General features: G+C 36.9%; 1 protein-coding gene across 7 annotated transcripts in view; it reads left to right on the top strand.

Annotated features, from left to right (window-relative positions):
- The window catches only part of ADGRB3 (adhesion G protein-coupled receptor B3), a 469,357-nt gene that overhangs the window by 221,823 nt on the left and 226,352 nt on the right, over positions 1-21,182 (top strand). For all 7 annotated transcript variants that reach the window (XM_048077466.2, XM_048077468.2, XM_048077470.2 and 4 more), the window contains one exon: positions 16,195-16,389. In XM_048077466.2, coding sequence (XP_047933423.2) covers positions 16,195-16,389 — 195 coding nt within the window. The remainder of the gene's footprint in view (positions 1-16,194; positions 16,390-21,182) is intronic.

The raw sequence follows: 21,182 nt of genomic DNA, 5'->3' as shown, positions 1-21,182 counted from the left end.
CCATCACCTTTCCAGGAATGGAGGTGAGGCTGACTGGTCTGTAGTTGCCTGGGTCCTTCTTCTTGCGCTTCTTGAAGACTGGCATGATATTGGCTCTCTTCCAGTCCTCAGGCACCTCTCCAGTTCTCCACAACATTTCAAAGATGATGGAGAGTAGCCTAGCAATAACACTGTCCAGCTCTCTCAGCACTCGTGGGTGTATTCCATCGGGGCCCATGGGTTTGTGGATGTCAAGTTTGCTTAGCTGATCTTTGACCCAATCTTCTTCAACCAAGGGAAAGTCCTTCTTTCTCTAGACTTTCTCTCATGTCTCCAGGGTCTGGGATTCCTGAGGACTGCGCTTATCAGTAAAGACTGAAGCAAAAAAGGCATTCGGCAACTCCACTTTCTCTGTATCCTTTTGTCACCTCTCACTCAGCAGCAGGCCGACATTTTCCCCAGTCTTCCTTTTTTGTAGTGATGTATTTGAAGAAGCCCTTCTTGTTGTCCTTGACATCCCTTGCCAGATTTAATTCCCACTGGGCCTTGACCTTCCTTGTCACATCCCTGCATACTCTGTATTCCTCCCAAGTGGCCTGTCCCTTTTTTCAAATGCTGTAAACTTCCTTCTTCTGTCTGAGCTTTGCCAGGAGCTCTCTGCACATCCATGCAGGTCTCTTGCCCCCTTCACTTGCCTTCTTACTCACAGGGATGAACCGATCTTGAGCTTGGAGGAAGTGATGCTTGAATACTGACCAACTGTCTTGGCCCCCCCCCTTAATTCCAGGGCCCTAACCCATGGAATTCTTCAAGTAGATCCCTAAAGAGGCCAAAGTCTGATCTCCTGAAGTCCAGGGTTGCAATTCTAATTTTTGCCCTGCTTCTTCCTCACAAGATCCTGAACTCCACTATATCATGGTCACTGCAGGAAAGGCTGCTTTTGACCCTCACATCTCCAACTAGTCCTTCCTCATTTGTTAGTACGAGGTCCAGCAGCACACCTCTCCTTGTTGGCTTCTCTACCACGTGTGTCAAAAAGTTATCATCAATACACTGCAGGAACCTCCTGAACTGTTTGTGCCTAGCTGTGTGTTCTTCCCAGCAGATATCAGGGTGTTGAAGTCCCCCATGAGAACCAGCCTTGTGACTGAGAGGCTACTTGGAGCTATCTGAAGAAGGCTTCATCTACCTCCTCTTCCTGATCAGGTGGCCTGTAGCAAACACCCACAACAGTGTCAACCATGGTAGCCTGCCCTTTACTTCTTACCCATAAGCTCTCAACTCACTCTTCATTTACCCCTAGATGACCTCCAGAGATCCCTTCCAACCTCAACCGTTCTACGATTCTGTGATTCTGTGACTCTGTGATTCATTTGCTTGCTCATCCGAAATTATGACTCTAGTGACTTCCATGATTCCAGTGGGATTAGGAATTCACACAAGGCCAAAATTCTATAAAAGTAAATTCATAGTTTGTTACTCTAGCATCAATGTGATTTTTACTTTCTTTCTAAAGATAGCTTTTTTTCTACAAATGTTAACAACGTTTTTCACCAGATGTCCACATTAAGCCATAATTCTATACTATAGCATATAGAATTTTACCACATTACCACAGGTGATTAACGCTATAAGATCATTTCCTTAGTACATAAACACATATATGTACTCAAGTTGAACCAGGAGAGGTTTAGGTTAGAAATTAGGAGACATTTCTTCTCAGAAAGCAGTCAGGCATTGGAACGGGTTGCCCAGGGAGGTGGTGGAGTCACTGTCCCTGGGGGTGTTCAAGGAAAGGCTGGACGTGGTGCTTAGGGACATGGTTTAGTGGGTGACATTGTAGTAGGGGGATGGTTGGACCAGATGATCTTGAAGGTCTCTTCCAACCTTAATGATTCTATGATTCTATGACTTTATGATACTGTATATAGCTACAGTAGGTTCACTGTCTCATACAGAAAAATTTGTGTATTTTTACATTTTTTTTTCTGTTACTCACCTAGAAGTGACATAGAACAGATTTCAATCCTTAACAGGCAGTATTAAAGTAGCAGAAACCCAGCCATGCTGCATGTTCTTCATCTTGAATTGAGACTTTTATGGAGATTAATATGGTAGCTATGCAAATCATAGAAAAATGGCACCATATTTTCATCTCAAAATCCATTTGGAAGTCTATTTGCAAAACATGATGTGTCAGTAAAGTTAAAAATATACTCATAATGCTAAAGATAATATACTTTGTTCTGCCTGTGTGCCAGGCAGAGTTACTGCTCTACTCATGACAGGCATGTAATTCAGATGTATAAGAAGGCAGGGCTTTCCACTGTTTAAATTAAATTGCCTACATATATGAATCATTCTTTGAAACATCAATATTTGTGCTGGATTTGGCTGTTAATTTGGAGTTAATTTTCTTCATATTACCTAATATGCTTCTATCTTTTGGATTTGTAATGAAAATAGCATTGGTAACACATGAATGTTTTAGTTGTTGAGCAGTGCTTACACAGAGTCAAGTTGTTTTTTTTCTGTTTCTTAGAAAGCTGGGGCTGAGGGTGTACAAAAAGCTAGGAGTGGACACAGAACAGCTGACCCAAAGTGACCAAAGGGATATTCCATATCATATGATATTGTGCTCTGCAATAAAAACTTTGGGGAAAGTTTGCCAGGGTTGCTGCTGCTCAGGGACAGGTTAAGAATTAGCGGCTGGTGATGCACAGTTGCATTTTGCATCACTTATTTTTCTTAGTTTTGTTTCTCTTTGTTTCTTTTTTTCATTTTTTTCCTATTAAACTGTCTTTTTCTCAAGCCATGAGCTTTCTCAGTTTTATCCTTCTGTTTCTCAGCAACTCAGAGGTGCGTTAAACACTTAATACATCATTACAACAGTTTCAGAGTAATTAAAAATCTTTAATTAATACATATCCTCAGCATATACTTGAGATCAGGCTCTACTACACCTCCGTTGTTTTTTTGTTGTTGTTGTTGGTGAGAAACTGAAGGAGACCAGTTAGGCAGAAAATAAATATTTCTGTACTTCCAAATTAATGTCTATCCACTGTTCCTTCTTAATGTTTATATCTTTTCATATCACAGCACAGAAAATCCCTGGTATGTTAAAAAATGTAACTACAGGACCTCTGAAGAGAATATGGAGCATGATGGAACAGTGCAGGGGAATGGTTTAGCTTGTGGTGTGGTGACTGGCAGTTGGTTTGCATCTTTGGAGGGCATGGTGTCCACCATTCATGTACAGGAGCTTGACTAAAAACAATTAAGAGGATGAAGCACCTAAGCTATGCCACAAAAGTACTTCTTGTACTTTTGTTAGTTTATTTTATCTTATGTACTGTGCAATACAGGTCCCTTTTAAAACTTGGGATGATAACTAGATCTCTTTGAATAACAGAATCAATTATTCATGAATAATTTATCCAACATTTGGTACAAATCAGTCATCAAATGAATTCAACAAATACTGTTTGACTAGCTTATACAGCTGGTTGACTAATATGAAAAATTATCCACTGAACAAATTAAGGGACAAAAACACCCAAATCCGTGAAATAAACCCTTGGGAAATTATTTGGTTAGCTCTAAGAATAATACTTAAAGAAGAAAATTAGGACTATTCTTACTAAAGCATTATAAGTGGAAAATGCTAAGTGATAAATAGGTATGCTTTGCCTACTTTAATCTCGTGACCTAGGGCATCAAGTGATAGCAGGATGAACGGAAAAAAACATCATAGACAATATATCAGGACTCCTCTTTTCTGAATTTCTTTTATTGCTCTAGTGCATTTACATTAAGTACATTTACATTTACATTTAGATTCTTTGCATTAAGAAAATGCTCCTAGTCAAGCAGTGTTTCAAGACAGTTTCAAGACAGTCATCTGTGCAGCTAAGAACTGTTTTGCTCATTGATGTAAAATTTGTTAAATGTGTACTTGAGAAAGTGGATGTTACAGAAAAAAAGAAAAAAAGGAAAAAAAAAAAGGATTATAAGTATCTATCTTTTATCATGGGTAGAAATGAAGGATGGCTAAGATCTAATGGCAGAGGATATCCTTTCTTCAGTTCCTTCTGCATAGTTCTTGGGCACATACAGCTCATTAGATTTCACCTGACAGGAAGGAATTCCTCTGCTTTCTCTAATTCCAGATGATTTTCTCAGTTTTGTACCCTATATGGGATAGACATGGTTGTTTTTAGGGACCATTTGTGCATTTTACCAAATCTCTGTTTCTGCCTTTAGCAAATAGTTTAAGCTGAGATCCTTCAGTCTCTCTGACATATTTTATTTTCTTTAAAGGGTTTCTGTTGGTAGCTGAATGGACTGTTACATGCAGGAAGGCAGATTAGTTGAATATCTAATGGCACATCTTAGACTGTATAATACAGAGTTGTGGTAAACAATTCTGCATTCAGGTGGTGGCTGGTGACAAATGGTATCCTTCTAGGGTCCATCTTGGAACTGGTGCTGTTTAATATCTTTATCAGTGACATGGACAGTGGGATCAAGCGCACCCTCAGCAAGTTTCCTATGATACCAAGCTGTGCATTGCAGTTGATACAACAGAAGGAGGTGATGCCAAAGGGACCTGGACAAGGTTGAGATGTGGGCCCACATGAACATAATAACATTCAACAAGTCCAAGTGCAAGGTGTTGCACCTGGGTCAGGGCAATCCCAGACATGAATTCAGGCTGGGAGAAGAACTCATTGAGAGTAGCCCTGCAGAGAAGTACTTGGGGGTTCTGGTGTATGAAAGGCTCAATGTGACCCAGCAGAATGCGCTTGCAGCCCAGACCAACTGCATCCTGGGCTGCATTAACATTGGAGTGGCCAGCAGGTCTAGGGAGGTGATTGTACCCCTCTGCTCTGCCCTCATGAGACCAGCATGAAAAAGACATGGACCTGTTAGAGCAGGTCCAAAGGAGGGCCATGAAGATGATCAGAATGCTGGAGCACCTTTCCCCTATGAAGAAAGACAGAGAGTTGGAGATGTTCAGCCTGGAGAAGAGAAGGCTCTGGGGAGACCACATTGTGGCCTTTCAGTACTTAGAGGGGGCTTATGAAAAAGATTAAGAGTAACTTTTTACATGGGCAGATAGTGGTATGCCAAGGGGGAATCATTTTAGACTGAAAGAGGGGAGATTTAGATTAAATGTTAGGAGGAAATTTTTATGATGGTGGTGAGGCACTGGAACAGGTTGCCAAGAGAAGATGTAAATGCCCCACCCCTGGAGATTTTCAAGGCCAAGTTAGATGGGGCTCTGAGCAACTGAATTTGTCTAGTGGAATTGTTAGTGGCAGGTGTCCCTGCCCTTGGTGGGAAGGTTAGAACTAGGTAATGGTTTCTTGGGAAGACAAATGCCATCTCTCCAAACATCCTCCACTTCTTCCTTCTTTACCCCAGCTTTTATTGATGAGCATGATGGCATATGGTATGGAATATCTCTTTGGCCAGTCTGGGTCACCAGTCTGTACTGGCTGTGTCCCCTCCCAGCTCCTGGTGCACCCCTCCTTGGAGCACCAGCCTCCTCCTTGACAGGGCAGCATAGAGCAGAAGCAGAAAGGCTCTGTGTAAGCACTGCTCTGCAACAGCTAAATACATCAGTGTGCTATCACCACCGTATTCATCAAAAATCCAAAACACAGAGTTGTGTGACCCTCTACAAAGAAAATTAAATCTATCCCAGCCAAAACCATGACAAGAATGTATTTTCCAAGTGTTGGTGGGGGTGTTTTTTTGTTAGTTTTTGTTTTTGTTTTTGTTTTCATTTCTCAGTTCACATCTTCTTGCAAGTTTCAGTTTTTTTTTCTCTATACTTCCTCTATACATTTTTTTTTCTCTATACTTCCTCTATACTTTTTTTTTTCTCTATACTAGTCTATAAAATAATCAAACATCAAGCTAACTGAGTTCTGGGTTTTTTGATCCAACTGAATTCAACCAGCACACTTCAGGTTGATTGTATGCTCTGCTTTGATGTTTGTTGTTGTTTAAATTCAGTTCTTTTAGACAAACAGTATAAAATCTTACCTGACCTGACCTGACAAGTAGAACTATTTGTACCACAACTGGATGTGAGTGCTTGCAGGTTCAAGAATAAAATCAGTGATTAGGAGCCCACAGCCCTACTTTGAATAGTATCAGAGGATAAAAAAGTGATTGAAATAAGAGTTAATTGCATATTTGTACTCCTTTACAAGGAGTATTTCTTTACAAGGTTCTCAAAGTTTGTTATGCTACAAGTGAGAAGACTGAGAAGCAAGACCCCAGCATTACAAATATCCTATGTAATCTTTTGTATCAACAACAGCTTCTGAGAAGAATAGCTAAATATTCCTTCATCTATTCTTAGTTCATTCTACTGATGACAGCAACCTTAATAAAAATAATAAAAAATAAAGTAAAATAAATTAAAATAAATTAAATTAAAAACACAGACATACAAAGCCAAACAAAACCAAACAAAACCAAAAATAAACAAAAAAATGAGTGGGTGCTAGTGCGGAAAATGGAAATGAGGTTAAAGTTTGGTACATAAGAGCGATGGGTAATCATAGCTTATGGGATCTGAAGACCGTATGACCACTTGTAATGAAAACAATAACTTAATGGAATAGAATCAACATCATATCTTGCCCCCCCAAAAGGCTGGTCACCAAAAAGAGTGACTCCAGCTTTGAAATCCAGTATTTTGAAGTCCAAGAGTTGAGAGGTTTTTGAATGCTATGGGAAACAAGCTCGCTACCAAAATGTAAAGAATTTTATTCATAGAAGTAAAGTTTGAATTTTTGATCCAAACAATTTACATTTAAGCTTTCAGAAACCCTTCTGCAGAGCAAGCAGATTGACTTTAAAGCACAAAAAATGGTTTACAAGATGAGAGAGTATATGAAGTTGTTGGATAAGATGCTACCAAGCAGTATTAGAAACTGATTTTGCTTAAAAGGAAAAAATACTTGCATAAATTGGACTATTTTTCACTCCGTTGGGAAAATCCCACAGGATTTATTGGGCCTGAAATGAAGATAGTTTTGTAAGCGATCTGCTTAAACGATATTGGCATCACTGCCTCACCTCAGAGTGGAACAACCCTTGTGCCTAAAATGAGACTTCCTCTAGATGGTTTTCAGACACTCTAGTTTGTAAGAGATTTATATTACACCCATGATTAATGAGGAAAACTAAAGCTTGTTATGAAGACACTTTTTTTTTTCCTTTTCTTAAGGTCATGTCTATATTATCAGAAATTCTCTATTAATATTGCTTGTCTTCTAAACCTGTGCAGCATAATTTTCAAAACTGGACGATGAAATTCTACATTTAGTGTATTGGATAAAAATAAGGTACTAATTTGTGCCAACCTCAGTGATGTAACACCTAAATCAGACATGCATTTGTGCAAATCTGGCTGCTTTTCTCTCAGAAAGAGGAAGCTGGAAAACCAAAAACCCCTTAACTCTTGAGATTTAAGAAGGAGAAATCTGCATATGAAATATCACACTGTTGTCAAGATATTAACACTTACGGAGCTTGGGAACTTATGCAGGTGAATCTTTGCATATCAAAATGATAATATAGCCATAAAAATGAATTTCTGCTGCTTCTAGTTCATACTATAATTTTTTTCCCCTCTTTCCACAGCAGTGTTATTCACAATTTTGCAAGTGCTTGGCTAAAATGTAATTTGATAAAAAGAACTCTGAGGTGAATAATGATTTGCTCAGCTGCAGCTCATTAGAGATGATTTTGGTTTTCCAAATTATATTACAAGGGCAGCATATCAGTCTGTCCGTGCACTCCTTAGTGAAATGAATGCTTTACTCTGGGGATTCAAAGTCTTGATTTACTGCTTCTTTTTGCTAATTTAGTGCTTCATTTCTTTTTGTATAGCTGCAGAGCAAAGCAGCCAGGCTTAGATTTGTAGATTTGAATGTATAGGCCACAATAACAATTTTTTTCTTCTGCATCAGTCCATCCTATTGCTATATGCCAGCTCTTCATCTTCACCTTCACAGCCTTTGAGTAGTGGAGTTATATTAGTAAATGATTTGCTTTCCTTGCCTTGCCTCTCATGTAATCCCAGAATCTGCTGGAGTCAGCTCTGTTTTGTCACCTCCATAACTAGACAGAGGGATGACAAACTGGTTCTATGTTTTCTCTCATCATAAAACAATTGATCATGTGATTGTGGCAGGCAACAGTTTTCCTCTGCTTCACTAACACATTCCAATTTTGCATAGGAGAAAATTTAAGCATTGGAAAAAAATACTAATAACTTCAGCACTGATGTTCGCTTTGATGATAAAGTCAATCATTTGGTTGTGAGAAAGCTCTGTCTGCCCTGCCAAACTCATTGCATAGACTGAAATGTTGTTTTTCTGTGTTTTAACACCATGCTATAAAGTTAGTATGCCTTTCTCAGTCTTCTAAAAGATCTGCTTCACTTTCTGTAAATAAATAAGCATTTTGCCAAAGAGAGGAAATCATCTACTCCATCTTAAGTGAATGGTTGCTTTTTCATAATTTTCATATTAAAATAGGTACCAAAAATTAGCAGTTAGGCTCAGAAGGACATGTCTTGGAAGCTACCACAGTATCTTCTGCATCCATGAAATTACAGTGCTTGATCTCACTAAAATACATATACATCCCAAGCCCAGAGATGCTATACAGTGGGAGAAAATATTTACCTTCTATTCTGCCTAGCCACATCACAATTTAATTAAATCGGAGTTAGTTGTTCTTCCTTTCTGTTTTTGACTGCTTTCTAATACACAAACAATCCCACTTGTTAAATTCAAATAGAAGTCCCCACTATCATCTCAGCATCCTCAATCATCTTTCCACATCTGGTTTATGAAAGAATAATCTGTGTGGTAAATTAAATGTGCTCCTGTGGTTGCTGCTGTGTTATGTGGAGGTCTGCTGCAGCAGTAAGCGAGTGCTCCCCAATCACATTGATATTCCAAACCAAGCAACACTGCAGCCAACAGGTGAACTCCACTACAGTATGGCCAGAGGGAAAATGAGAAATGAAGGCCATTTAGGAGCTCAATAAAGAAAGCATTCATCTAATTTTCCTTTAAAGCCTACCAGAACTGCAGGAACTTTCATTCCAACACAGCTTGCAGAATGACTGCAGGAATTTATCTAGACAGGTAGCTGCAAAGCAGTGGCCACAGCGTGTTACACTTACTACACTCATTCCCCTGCTTTTTTTTTTTTTTTTCTCCACTACTTCATTTGCTGCATTTCCCATCATGTCTAAACTCAGATTTGTTATGTATGTGATATGCAAATAATTTTTCTCTTGCCTATTTCTTAATGCAGTGCTCCCATGCAGAATTTAGGGCTCCCAAATAATGCTAATCTCCATGAAAGAACCATTCTGGTTTGTCCTGCAAACAGAACTGAGCATGATTCAGATGGCTCTATAGAAACACATATTCAAATAAATATATAAATTCCATCAGTAAATCAGACCTTTGTTTTAAGGACACATACTAAATAGAATGACCATGTACTATAAAAAAAGAAAGACAAGTCATTTGTAGTATGTACTTTTGTGACCTCCATTCAGTCAATATGGAGAGCCAGGAGACCTTACCTCAAGCAATGTTACGTCTGTCATAAAATGAAAACAAGACTCTCAGAATCATCGTTCTCTTTTTTTCTCTCAACTCTTGCTCTTGTCATGTTGCATTACACATAGATAACACAAATCTTGAAGACATGCCCTCTGGTTAAAAAAAGAAACAACAATAACAACAACAAGCTCTCTCACACAGCATACCAATGTGAGAAGGATTTAATCACAGATACCTGGAGCATTTAATAGCGGTACTTAATAAAATAATAATATAAATCCTGGTTAACAAACATAGTGATCAATATAAGAAAGGAAAATATACACCCCAATCAAGTCAGCTATTTAATGATTATTCACTCTTCATCCTTAAAGCTATTTGTCGCTCTACTGAAGAGCAGCTTTATAACTTTCTTATTCAAATATTTTGTTGAATCTATGAAGAAATATAAATACTGAAACTTTATAATGACATTTCCTGTCACCTTTTTGGTGAATTAAAGACTAGAATAAGTGAAAATATTAATGATGACAATTTAAAAAAAAAATGGAATGGGTTAAAGTAGCAAAAAAAATCTCTTAATCAAAATAATAGGATACTTTCTGTGAAAGACATAGAGAAAGAGGGCACAGAAGGAACCAAGCATCCCTCTGAGTCACTCACATTTTTCTTCAAATAATACATTAGACTTCCACAGATGCTACGTGATTTTTCTTTCATAGATACTTCAATATGCATTATCACATATAAAAGAATGCAGACATTTCTCTGGCATATGTGAAGAGATGCCTTAGATCAGGGTCTAGAACAGCACAGGATTCTGTGCTGTTAAGCTGGCTCTTTTTCTCTAAAAAAAAATCACTGCTTTGATGAATATTTTGCCAAAAAACAGTTGGAGGCAAATTTGAGTGGGACAACTGTTTGTATATAATGAAGCAAACCTCATTTTCTTTTCATCAGTGTAAATTAGGAATAAGGTCCTTAAAGCACAGGGTTGCAGTGATTTGGGCTGAGTGCAAAGAGGCAGACTGAGGCACAGCATCTGCAGAAACTTGGTGCAGCAGATTGCGTGTTATAACAGCAGATAAACGTAGGAAGGTAAAATGTTCAGTTTTAAGTTTCTCCTTGTACCTTCATATTTCTGGTTGTGATAGTTTGGGTTTCAAATTATTTGCAGGGACTTATTACAGAATTATAGGAGAGAAAGGAAATTCATGAGGTCATCAGCATCAGCTATGCTTGCATTATTTCAGCTTTTTGTTTTTCTTGACTGTTACTAAAGCCTTTAGTGTGGAAGACGGCATAGTCTCTTCAGGTAAACTATGGTGCATCACTTCCTTTACAGTTGAGAAGTTTTCTTTAATATGTATCTTTAATCTTCCTTGACACAATGTATACCAATTATTTTTTTGCCTTTTCTATTATAAACAATATACAATTCCTCTCTGCAGAAACTGTTTATTTATTTATCTGTTATCATGACCTAGATTAAGACTGCTAACTAATTTCACTGATGACAAAGTAGGAAATTACTTTGTATTACTTTAGCAAACTCCTTCATAAAAATGTGTGGAAGAAAGAAAGACTGAAGAATATGAAATTAGGTTATAAATATTCAGGTGCATGTTTGAAGATGCATACCTTTATCTTTACACCCTACTCTATTTCTTTTAAAAGATGGCTGAAATGATATTCTTTAACCCTGAAACAGCCTCAAAAAAAATAGTAAGCAGTTAATTATGTTAAGGGAGAATAAATGAAACTTCTAGATTCTGCATTCCTGAAATACTTAAAAGGCTGTCTGCTGACGATCAGTAAACATGTTCTGTAATGATGTTTTCCTCAAATCTGAAAGGAAAAGCTTTCTCAAAATGACATCACATTATAGTCTACACATCAGCATGCTGCATAAGTTCAGTTCAGTATTATACCTGTGGGAATATTTCAGCTGCCAAAAAATACATATTTTCTGCATTTTTATTTATATGCCTCACTTTAAGTGTACAAGTCTCAGTGCTGGTAACTATAAAAGTAAGTTTAATGCAAAATCATCACTTAATATTTATGGAGGGGGTACTACCAATTTAAGCCTCAAGATTAGAGGCCATATAGGCCAGGTAACATGATTCAGATCGTTTAAGATAGCATTTCAGGTGACTTGGCTTGTTCTCTAGAGGAACTTACACTCTCAAGAGCTTTTAGGTTTTTAACACAATTGAGTAATTCAGGTGACTTTCACAGGTGATCTGACTATTCCTTCCTTTTCTGTGTCTTAATAGCTTTATGAAGAATGTTTTATAAAACACTAGTGTTGGGTTGTGGAGGTGCAAATCAAAATGGTTTGCAGATTATGGGTAATTTCAAGACATATTTTTATTTCAAAGTATTTTTCCTCTCTTCTGTCTAAGGCTTCCTAGTTAAGGTTCTTAGACTCCCCACATCATAAAAAGTACTAACGACATCATTAGTAATATCAAGACATGTATTCAACATCATATTAAAAAATAATGGAAAAAAGATATGGTGTAGTTATTCTTCAAATTAACCATTCTTTTCAATCTTTTATAGGTTTCTTGAGGGTTCATTGTTTTGTGTCCTTTCAGACCACGTCTAGCTGCTTGTTTGCAGTAATTATTATGCAGTAATAATTTTTTACTCTAAAGCTAGGGGCCTAGTAGCTCTGACTTTGTAAAGAGTCATTTTTATTTTGTCCTACTTTCTGGTAAATCAGGAGACAAAGGCAGCTGGACCCTGAGTCAAAGTCCAGTTAAACATTTCAGTAATTTTTCAAGTATACAGCCATATAGTGCATGCATTTAGAGGTTGGACTGACAACTGAAGTATCACTTTAACAGCTGCTTCATTTCACTATCTCTTGGCTCATAAACTTTATTTTTAATGAGCCTGCCTGTAAGACCACTAAAAAATGACCTTCACAGAGAGCTACAAGGATCTATGGTGGTGACCAAAAATAGCTGTCTTGGAGAATGTATAATATCTCAGTGACCATAACATGGAAAATAAGCAACATGGTGACAAAGACGTCATACCAACTGCTGATGAGGAAATTCTGTATTTTCACTCTGAAATACTCTTGTGGTAGCTGTGCAAGTAATCCAAGAGACTGTACTTTCAACCCTTACTACTCTGGACCTCATTCATTAGCTTTAATAGTGCTACACCAGTTTACGTCAACTGAGTAATGGCCTGTGATTTTTGAAGTTGTGTCTATGAGCTGATAATAAGGAGGCTGCTTTCCTGCCAAGCCATTTTTTTTTGCATGGCTGTAATCAATCTTTCAACTAATTGACTAATTTTCACCCACTTTCCCTATCTAAACACATAGTAAACTTCTTTTTTTTTTCCTTTATTTTTTTAAATGCTACTGTAAGGGTATGCTGCTGTAATATGTTTCAATATGTTTGAGAGGGGGAAGAAAAGGTTCTCATCAAGCTGCGCAAGAGTGATGTGACCTAAGGGAGAGAGGGTACTTTTGCTGGGAAGCTGAGCTTTCTGGGTGTGTTATTAAAAAATAAATTAATAGTTGTTTTTTTTTTTAAAGTTCCAAATTGAGCTGTAATTTTAACAGCCAATAATTCTTAGGTAGTTTAAATCACCTGCAGCACAACCCAATGAAGTAGGTGTAATAATTTAGTCTTGCAGCATTGTGGGCACTTGCTAGACCATTTTTACCACTGTGTCCAAAAGCAATCAAAATGTCTTGATGAAAGTACTAAAGGGTATACTATAGCTCCCACTTCTGCTGCTAGAAGTCTGTAAAATTTTTCATTGAAAACAGATCTTTACACAGCTTTTCTTAATCAAAAGCTTCACCCAGGAATATTTTAGTTTATTATTTGCATTCAGAATGCGGCTGAGACCAAGACTTCTGTGCAATGAATAGTCCAAAACAAATAACATATTGTCTCTATTGAATCATAGAATTGAATCATAGGCTTGGGTTGGAAGGGACCTTAAAGATCATCTAGTTCCAACCCCCCTGCTGTGGACAGGGACACCTCCCCCTAGACCAGGTTGCTCAAAATCCCATCCAACCTGGCCTTGAGCACTTCCAGGGGTGGGACAAACATCTTTAAAATGTGAGTTTTGCTGTTGCTACATCTTTAAAATGTGAGTTCAACAGGAGCATGGAAAAAACAAATTGGGGGTAGTGTACATACAGATGGATGGAAAGGAAGCAAAATAATACTATATGAAATAGTCTGCTAAATAGTCGTGCAGCTTTCCTACTAGCTTTTTCTGTAGGCATAAAAGTGCAAGAGAGGTTTTATGAAGAATGATCACTGTTGCTGTTACTTGAATTAAACGAACCTCTTTGTTCTCTCTGTCTTTATATTGTATGATGCCTTTTCCCACATTACATCCTGAGGTACATGTTAGATTTGGGAGATCTGCTTTATGGACTGCCTTGTGCGTTGTGTGTCTTTTGTGCCTGACCAAAACATACTAACATTGTTAATCCTCAAAAGCTGCAAATATGCTTTGGAGATAGTGAACATCTGGACAGAGTTTCAGCAATAGTTCCATTATTCTGTGTTACTGTGGTAATTGATGCTCTTTTAATTTGCCACATAGACACAATATGTGATAAGATGAGGCAAATGGCAGAATTTCAGAGGAAAAAGAAAAACTAAAATAATCACAAATCAAAATCTATGTTACTTCTTTCATTTATTCCCAAGAAATTAGAAGTCCATAATGTTATTTATACAGTATCAGATCCCTGAAGTTACTCTAATGAATTTTTATTTTTATACCTTTTTCTCTACTGTTATTTTCCTTCAAGATTACTTTCAAAGCCTCCTAAAAAAATGAATAGAAACTGCAAAAAAGGATTACTGCAATCAAATTTCTTACCTGATTTTTTTTTTTTTTTTAAGACTGAAGGTGGCATTTCTGCTGAAATATTTGTCAAAAAAAAAAAAAAAGAAAAAGACTGACTTTATTCTCCTCACTGATTTTTTTTTTTTTTTGAAAACATTTGATTGTAAATTGATGCTTGTAATTCCTTGCTCATGTAGAGTAGATTCATTCCTTGTCCATTCTGCCACAGGCAGGCGTATATCCAAGGCAACCCCAGGGCTTTACAGAATTGTTCCAAGTCTTAAGTATTTCTAGGGTGTGGATGAGATTGTTGTGGTCCATAACAATCCCCAGATGCTGTAAAGACAACTTAAGGCTGTAGACATAACTCGAAGCAGACACTTAGGCCAGATCCAGATGTGTTACAGGTATCTAGGCTATTTCAAAACTAGTTGAGAATGGAACTAAAGAATGTAACAGGTATTTAGATCATGTACGTCAGAGGATGATTGAATTTTTTACATTACTGTCGTGAAATTTATTTTGAACCCTTTTAATCAGTGTATTTTTTACTACATTCTTTGGGTTTTTTGTTTGTTTGTGTTTGTTTGTTTTTTAAGTGAAGCCTCACATATCCACACCAAGTGGCTGGGGAGGTCTGGAAGTGACAAAAGGTATCTTTAACCCCTTTCTTCCACTTCACCACCACACTACGTTACCTTAGTCATCCTGTCCAGTAATAAGGCCAAGCTAAAAATAAATTTAAGTTACGTTTAAAGAGATGGTATTGGCAGTTGAATAGAATTTTCTCTTGAGCCTTCATGCTTACATTGATGTCTCTCTCGGGTCACTTATCTTTTATTTAATTTAGCTACAATTTGGAAGAACTTGTGTTTATTTATGTAAGTTCTTATGCATATTTTAGAACAGGTTTTTAAACCATGCTCTCTCTTTTAGCCTTGGCTGGTCTTGTGACATCTTTGTGATACACTATGCATCATCTCTTGATGTTGAGTCAATATTAAGAGCTAATCAGATCCACAGTTCAGTTTCTTATCAGGAGAACTCTTCTACAAGCAGATGCATTTTGGATTACCCTTATCACTGGCCCTGTACAGGTCTGCCTGGAGAACTACAACTGGGATAGGATTCCTTGGCAGATATATAAAAGCAAATCCTAACTCTGAGCTTTGTATCTCCTGAAAAAAACAGGAACAGCATTGTTCCAAGTTAGCACCTTTGTCCTGTTAGTACTAGAGAAGAGAGCACCATCCGAACCTCCTATTCTATCCAAACCTTCACTCTTGTGAAGCCCACTAGCTAAGCTGGGCTGGCGGAGGTGAAGGGTATACTTCCCCAGAATAAACTAGATTATAACATTTAGCATTTACCCCTTTCAGAGCTCTCAGTTGTTTAATGAATGGCAGTATTAGTTGTGCAACTGTTCTGGAGAAGACTAATTTCTTGAAACATCACAACAGTAGGTTAAAGCCACAATCCAGCCTATGGTGTTCCTTAAAAACATGGATGTTGAGAAGTTATTGATGTCCAAAGGGAAGTTAACAGGTGAACTGTAACACCTTCAAATCTTTCATTATAAAATCCATGATTCTGTAATAAATATAAAAATTTCATCATCATGATCTGCTAGTATTTTGGCTACTCTTTAACTAGATGAACTATTTATAATTTCTTTAACATATTTGGTTGTGTTTAGAATTTATCATATCTTTTTCTCAGTAAAGTAGGTTCTGATATTCATTTTGTTCTTTTGCTACAGATTAAAGAGCATCTTGCAAAGGGACAGAGGATGTTGGCTGGTGATGGCATGTCCCAGGTAACCAAGACACTGTTGGATTTATCTCAGAGGAAAAACTTTTATGCCGGAGACCTTCTAATTTCTGTGGAAATTCTCAGAAATGTTACAGACACATTTAAAAGAGCGAGTTATATCCCTGCATCTGATGGGGTACAGGTAAGAGAAACAAGGATAATGATTCAACTGTTGGAGTTTGTCAGTATACTGGATGTCACCTATTTGTGCCACTGGGAAAATTATTTTTTTCTGAATGATAGACATAAGCATTGGCCACTATAAAACTATTATTTCTACTTAATGGGCTGGACAACTCATTTTGCAATGATCATTAAAATAAATATTTTACAGGACTTCTGGATCAGGATATTGGTTTCATCTATATCTGGGAATTTTAGATGTTTTTAAAAGACCATAAATGTACTTAAAAATAATAGTAAGATGGTAAATGTATATATCATTCATGAAAAAGAGACTTTCATGATCATTCATAAATTAATAATGAAGATTTTAGTGAAGATCATATGTATGTATTTGTTTATGTAAAGGTAAAAATATATCATAAATACATTTTCGAATCTATGCATGCAGATAAGTAGAGGTATGCGTATGTACCTTCGAAAAGACACGTTTTTCACAGTTAAGTTTTCAAGAGCTTGCTATTATATTTTCAGTTTTCTTGTATTTCTATGCACAGAGAAAAACGAGCTTCCATATAAAAGTAATGTCTATTACGTTGGCGTGCAGCTAGCTGAAGGTTATATATTTTGAACAGTGCTTCCCAAAATGTATTTTGGCTGGACATGTTGTTGTTGTTTGTTTGTTTGTTTGTTTTATTATTTTAATGAGTTCAATATATTTTCCTACCTTACGCAAAATTTAACTATTAAATGGAGTATTATTTGCTGCAAACTTTTCATGTATTCTACAATCTGACAGTCCAATGTGACTTCCTCATTCACAGGAACTACAGAAATCTTTGGTGGAAACAGGCTCAAGAATCTGCTTGTCATGATGGTTTTGCTCATGGTCTTAGCAGATCAGGTCATTTGGAATTTACATAAATTAGAGAGAATTTGATTTCTCACTAATGAAAATGCCAAAAGATCTGTTCAGTTCAGCAACATTTCCAAAATTCTTAATAGTATTCTGGCAGGACTGCCTTGGAGAAATTATTTGTACTATTTACATAATTTTAAATTAATCATTATCAAGTGAAGAAAAAAAAAAAAAAAAGAGGGTAAAAATTGTTAGGGCATATTATTAAAGATATAAGGAAGGATTTCTCAAATCAAAGAAGTAAGTGCTTGAATACCAAGAGCTCTTAAATCCTATCTGTGAAAATAAAAATAAATTAAAAAAAAAATAAAGGCACTGAATTTCAAAAGGCAATATCAAGAAGTTACACAAATTTAAAACTATGTAAAATTCTGAAAACTTGTGCAAAGTGTTCAGGAAAATATGTAAAATCAGAATGATTCACTTTTCCACAGGGAATATGTTAAGTTCTTGTTACTGACTTCTGACAATATAAAATGAAATCCTGACTCAGTAACATCAGTTTAAGTTTTACAGTCAGCTCCTGAGAAACCAGGATATGCTCCTATGTAAACATGAGTATCTTTGTCATATTGCACCATAATCATATATTTCATTTTCACTGTCACATATTTTCATACTTTTTAGTCCATCATAAAAGTACATAATAAAAAGATGAAAATGAAATTATTTTCTCAAAAAAAAAAAAAATGATTCTTCATTCTGCAGAAGCTGTGTGGTGTTCTAAATCCATTCTATTTTTTGCACTAATAAAAGGTAGAATCTCTAGGTGCTTTTTTTTTTAAAGAAATTCTCAGAAAGTCAAAATTTATCATTCCACTTGGTGTCAGAAAAGTGGATTCTGAATTATGAGTAATAATATTTTTAAGGTCCATACAAAAGTAACAGCCTAAGTCCTATAATTTCTTCTTAGACCATTATCTCTTTTAACGCTTACACTTCAATTAAAACTGAGAAAAGAAGTGTATTTATCTGAGTATATTTGTTTTTTACAAATTCCATCCATCTGCATAGTGCCTCTACAGTCTTTGGTTTACATCCAGTATGAATATTCATGAATACTGCAAATGATGTGATTCAGAGACTCCATAACAAAAAGAATGAACAGAAAAGGGAGATCAAATTTGAACAGCTTTTAGGGTTAATTACTCAAAATGAAGATTCCTCCACCTGACATGCTGCATAGAAAGTGCCCCTTCTTTAGACAGACAGATCCTAAAGTATTTGTATCTAGTACTATATGACTGTTTTTGCATATTTTAATCTTTTTGCAATGAGTAAGTTTTGCATATATGCTGTGTATACAGTGTCAAGAAGAAAAATAACCATGCGTGAGGAAGTTAAACAATATAGAAGGATCTCTCATCAGTGACTTAAAATAGCAGCACCATAGCAGAAGTAACAGCAAATAGATTCGTGCAATTATTCTACAAGCAAGATCTTTCCCTCAATATGGGAGTTACCTCAAAATGCATCATGTGGGTACACTGACACTATTTGCTATGAGATGGCCACTGTGCAGTTACTTGTGTAAGAAATATGTTACCTAGACGATAAATAATTTTTTTAATAGTACTTTAAAAAAGTACATGAACTGTCTTCTAAATTGTTTTCAGGACAGGATGGAAAGTTCAGTTGTACAATCCCTCAATCTAGTAACCAACAGGAAAAAAGGTTTCTCCTCAAGGAAGTTAGACCAGTCAGTATAAGTCAGATTGAGCCTTCCTGTACCTAAAGGGGGCCTACAAGAAACTTGGAGATAGACCCTTTATCATGGAGTGTAGTGATAGGACAAGAGATGATAGTTTTAAACTAAAAGAGGGTAGGTTTAGATTAGATATAAGGAAGAAATTATTTACTATGAGGGTGGTGAGGCACTGGCACGTTGCCCAGAGAAGCTGTGGATGCCCCATTCCTGGAGGTGTACAAGGCCAGGCTGAATGGGGCTTTGGCAACGTGATCTGATGGGAGGTGTCCCTCTCCAGGGCAGGGGGGCTGGAACTAGAGGATCAAAGTGAGAGTCAGCATAGGCAGGCAACAGGAAAAAACACGGACTTGCAGCTAAAATGCAAAAAGTAGATTTATTCTCGTTACCTTGCCAACTGGGGAATCCCTGAAGCAGCACCCGAGCACAGGCACACAAGCAGGAATGCAGAAACCGCTAAACAGGGTTCATGCTAGGAGATCGTTGGACTACTGGTCTCACCTGTTTTTATTAAGAGTTTGTGCAGGTGCAGTTTTTACCACCATGCTGTGATTCTCACTGTGCTTTGATCTTCTCTGTACCAAGGCTGGGAGCTCAAGCACATCTGATAGGGCACCTCCAAGTCCACCAAACACCTCTGTCATCTATGCGCAAATGTGCTACTTGTCAAACACACAGAGCACAAACAGCAGCAGACATAATTTATATGTTTTTCTACATTGATGCTTCCCAAACTTTACACATTCCCAGCTGCAAGGTCACTTGAGCATATTTACAATCCCCCTCGCCAGTTTTCTGTTCCGATCCCATCCTCCTCACCAGTCTTCTGCATTTAACCCATCCCTTCCAACAATCTTTAAGGTCCCTTTCAGCTGAAACCATTCTATCATTCTGTGATTCTATGATAATCCGTATATGTTAACCACAAGGACCATCACTGTCAGTGAGGAATTAACAACATTGCCCAATGCTTTTTTCCTGCAATTTACATTTTCCACACACACTCCTGATGCTGAAGTCTAAAAGTGGAGATGACTTCAGGCTATCCATTAATTCTTCCTAGGGAGGAATTCTGTAACCATATAAAAGGATTTATGACAGCTTTATGCTTGCAGAGAGGGTCAAAGAATTAAAACTGGAACAGAGAACTGCATCCATTGTATTACAAAAGAAAAAGATTGAAAGGAAGGAAATTAAATTAGGAAAACATTATTGTCCATTCCTGACTGTAACTGGCATTATCCTCAGAAAAGCCTTGGCAAAAATAAAGGACTTCAAAATTTGGCTCTGGCTGTTGCAGCATTTTCTATAGCAGCCAGTTCAACAATACATAACCCTGCTATGAAAGGAAGGAGGAACCTGATGCTACAAGGAGGTCCAGTGTTTACAGCAGTAATACCATCATATTGCATCCAAATAGTGCTTCCAAAATTTAGCCTTCATAGCTGTCAATCATTTTACTAAAGGGCAATGTTGCTTCTCACAGCATTAAGGAAATGAATAGGAAAATAGTCAAAGTAGGTAAAAGACTTTTTAACCTCTGTTCAACTGTCATCTTTTGGATTGCATCTCCATGTCTTCAATTATAGTCTTCAATTCATAATTGAAGAAGCAAAGCCATTTAATCATCTGTTTAATTCACAGAGCACTGATATTGCTGACTGAATATCTCAGCCTCCACTGCTACAATAAATATATTAGGAACTGGAGTAGAGAAAAAAAAAAAGGAACCTAAGAAGCAAGATGTTCTTGTCACTAGGTTCATAAACAACATTAATGGTTTATTAGCTAGTAACATTAGTACAATGTGTATCTTAGATCAGTTATTGCTCATCTCTTGTTTTACTTGAGTCTAGGATTATTTATAATCTTTTTTCATATATGTTACTATTAATTGATGGCTACTTTAATGCTTTCATGTAACTAATAATAAACACAAAATTTAACACATAGGATTATTAGCAAAACTGTATAATTTATCATCAGCAAGCAATGTATCATGTATACCTCCTGAGTGTTTTTCAGGCAATCTAGACTACTCTCAGATATATCTGTTTGCACGGACATGGATTCTTTTGCAGTTAGTGCTCATACTGTTTCTGCATGGGAACAGTGGTTGCAATGTAGTGCAAAACTAACTTTGAACTGGTTCCTTAGCATGATAAATTATCCCACACTGAACTTCATG

Source organism: Anser cygnoides, chromosome 3 (genome assembly GCF_040182565.1).
Source record: "Anser cygnoides isolate HZ-2024a breed goose chromosome 3, Taihu_goose_T2T_genome, whole genome shotgun sequence".
Classification (NCBI taxonomy): domain Eukaryota; kingdom Metazoa; phylum Chordata; class Aves; order Anseriformes; family Anatidae; genus Anser; species Anser cygnoides.
Note: the sequence above shows the minus strand (reverse complement) of the source record. Positions and strands in the feature narration are given on the sequence as shown.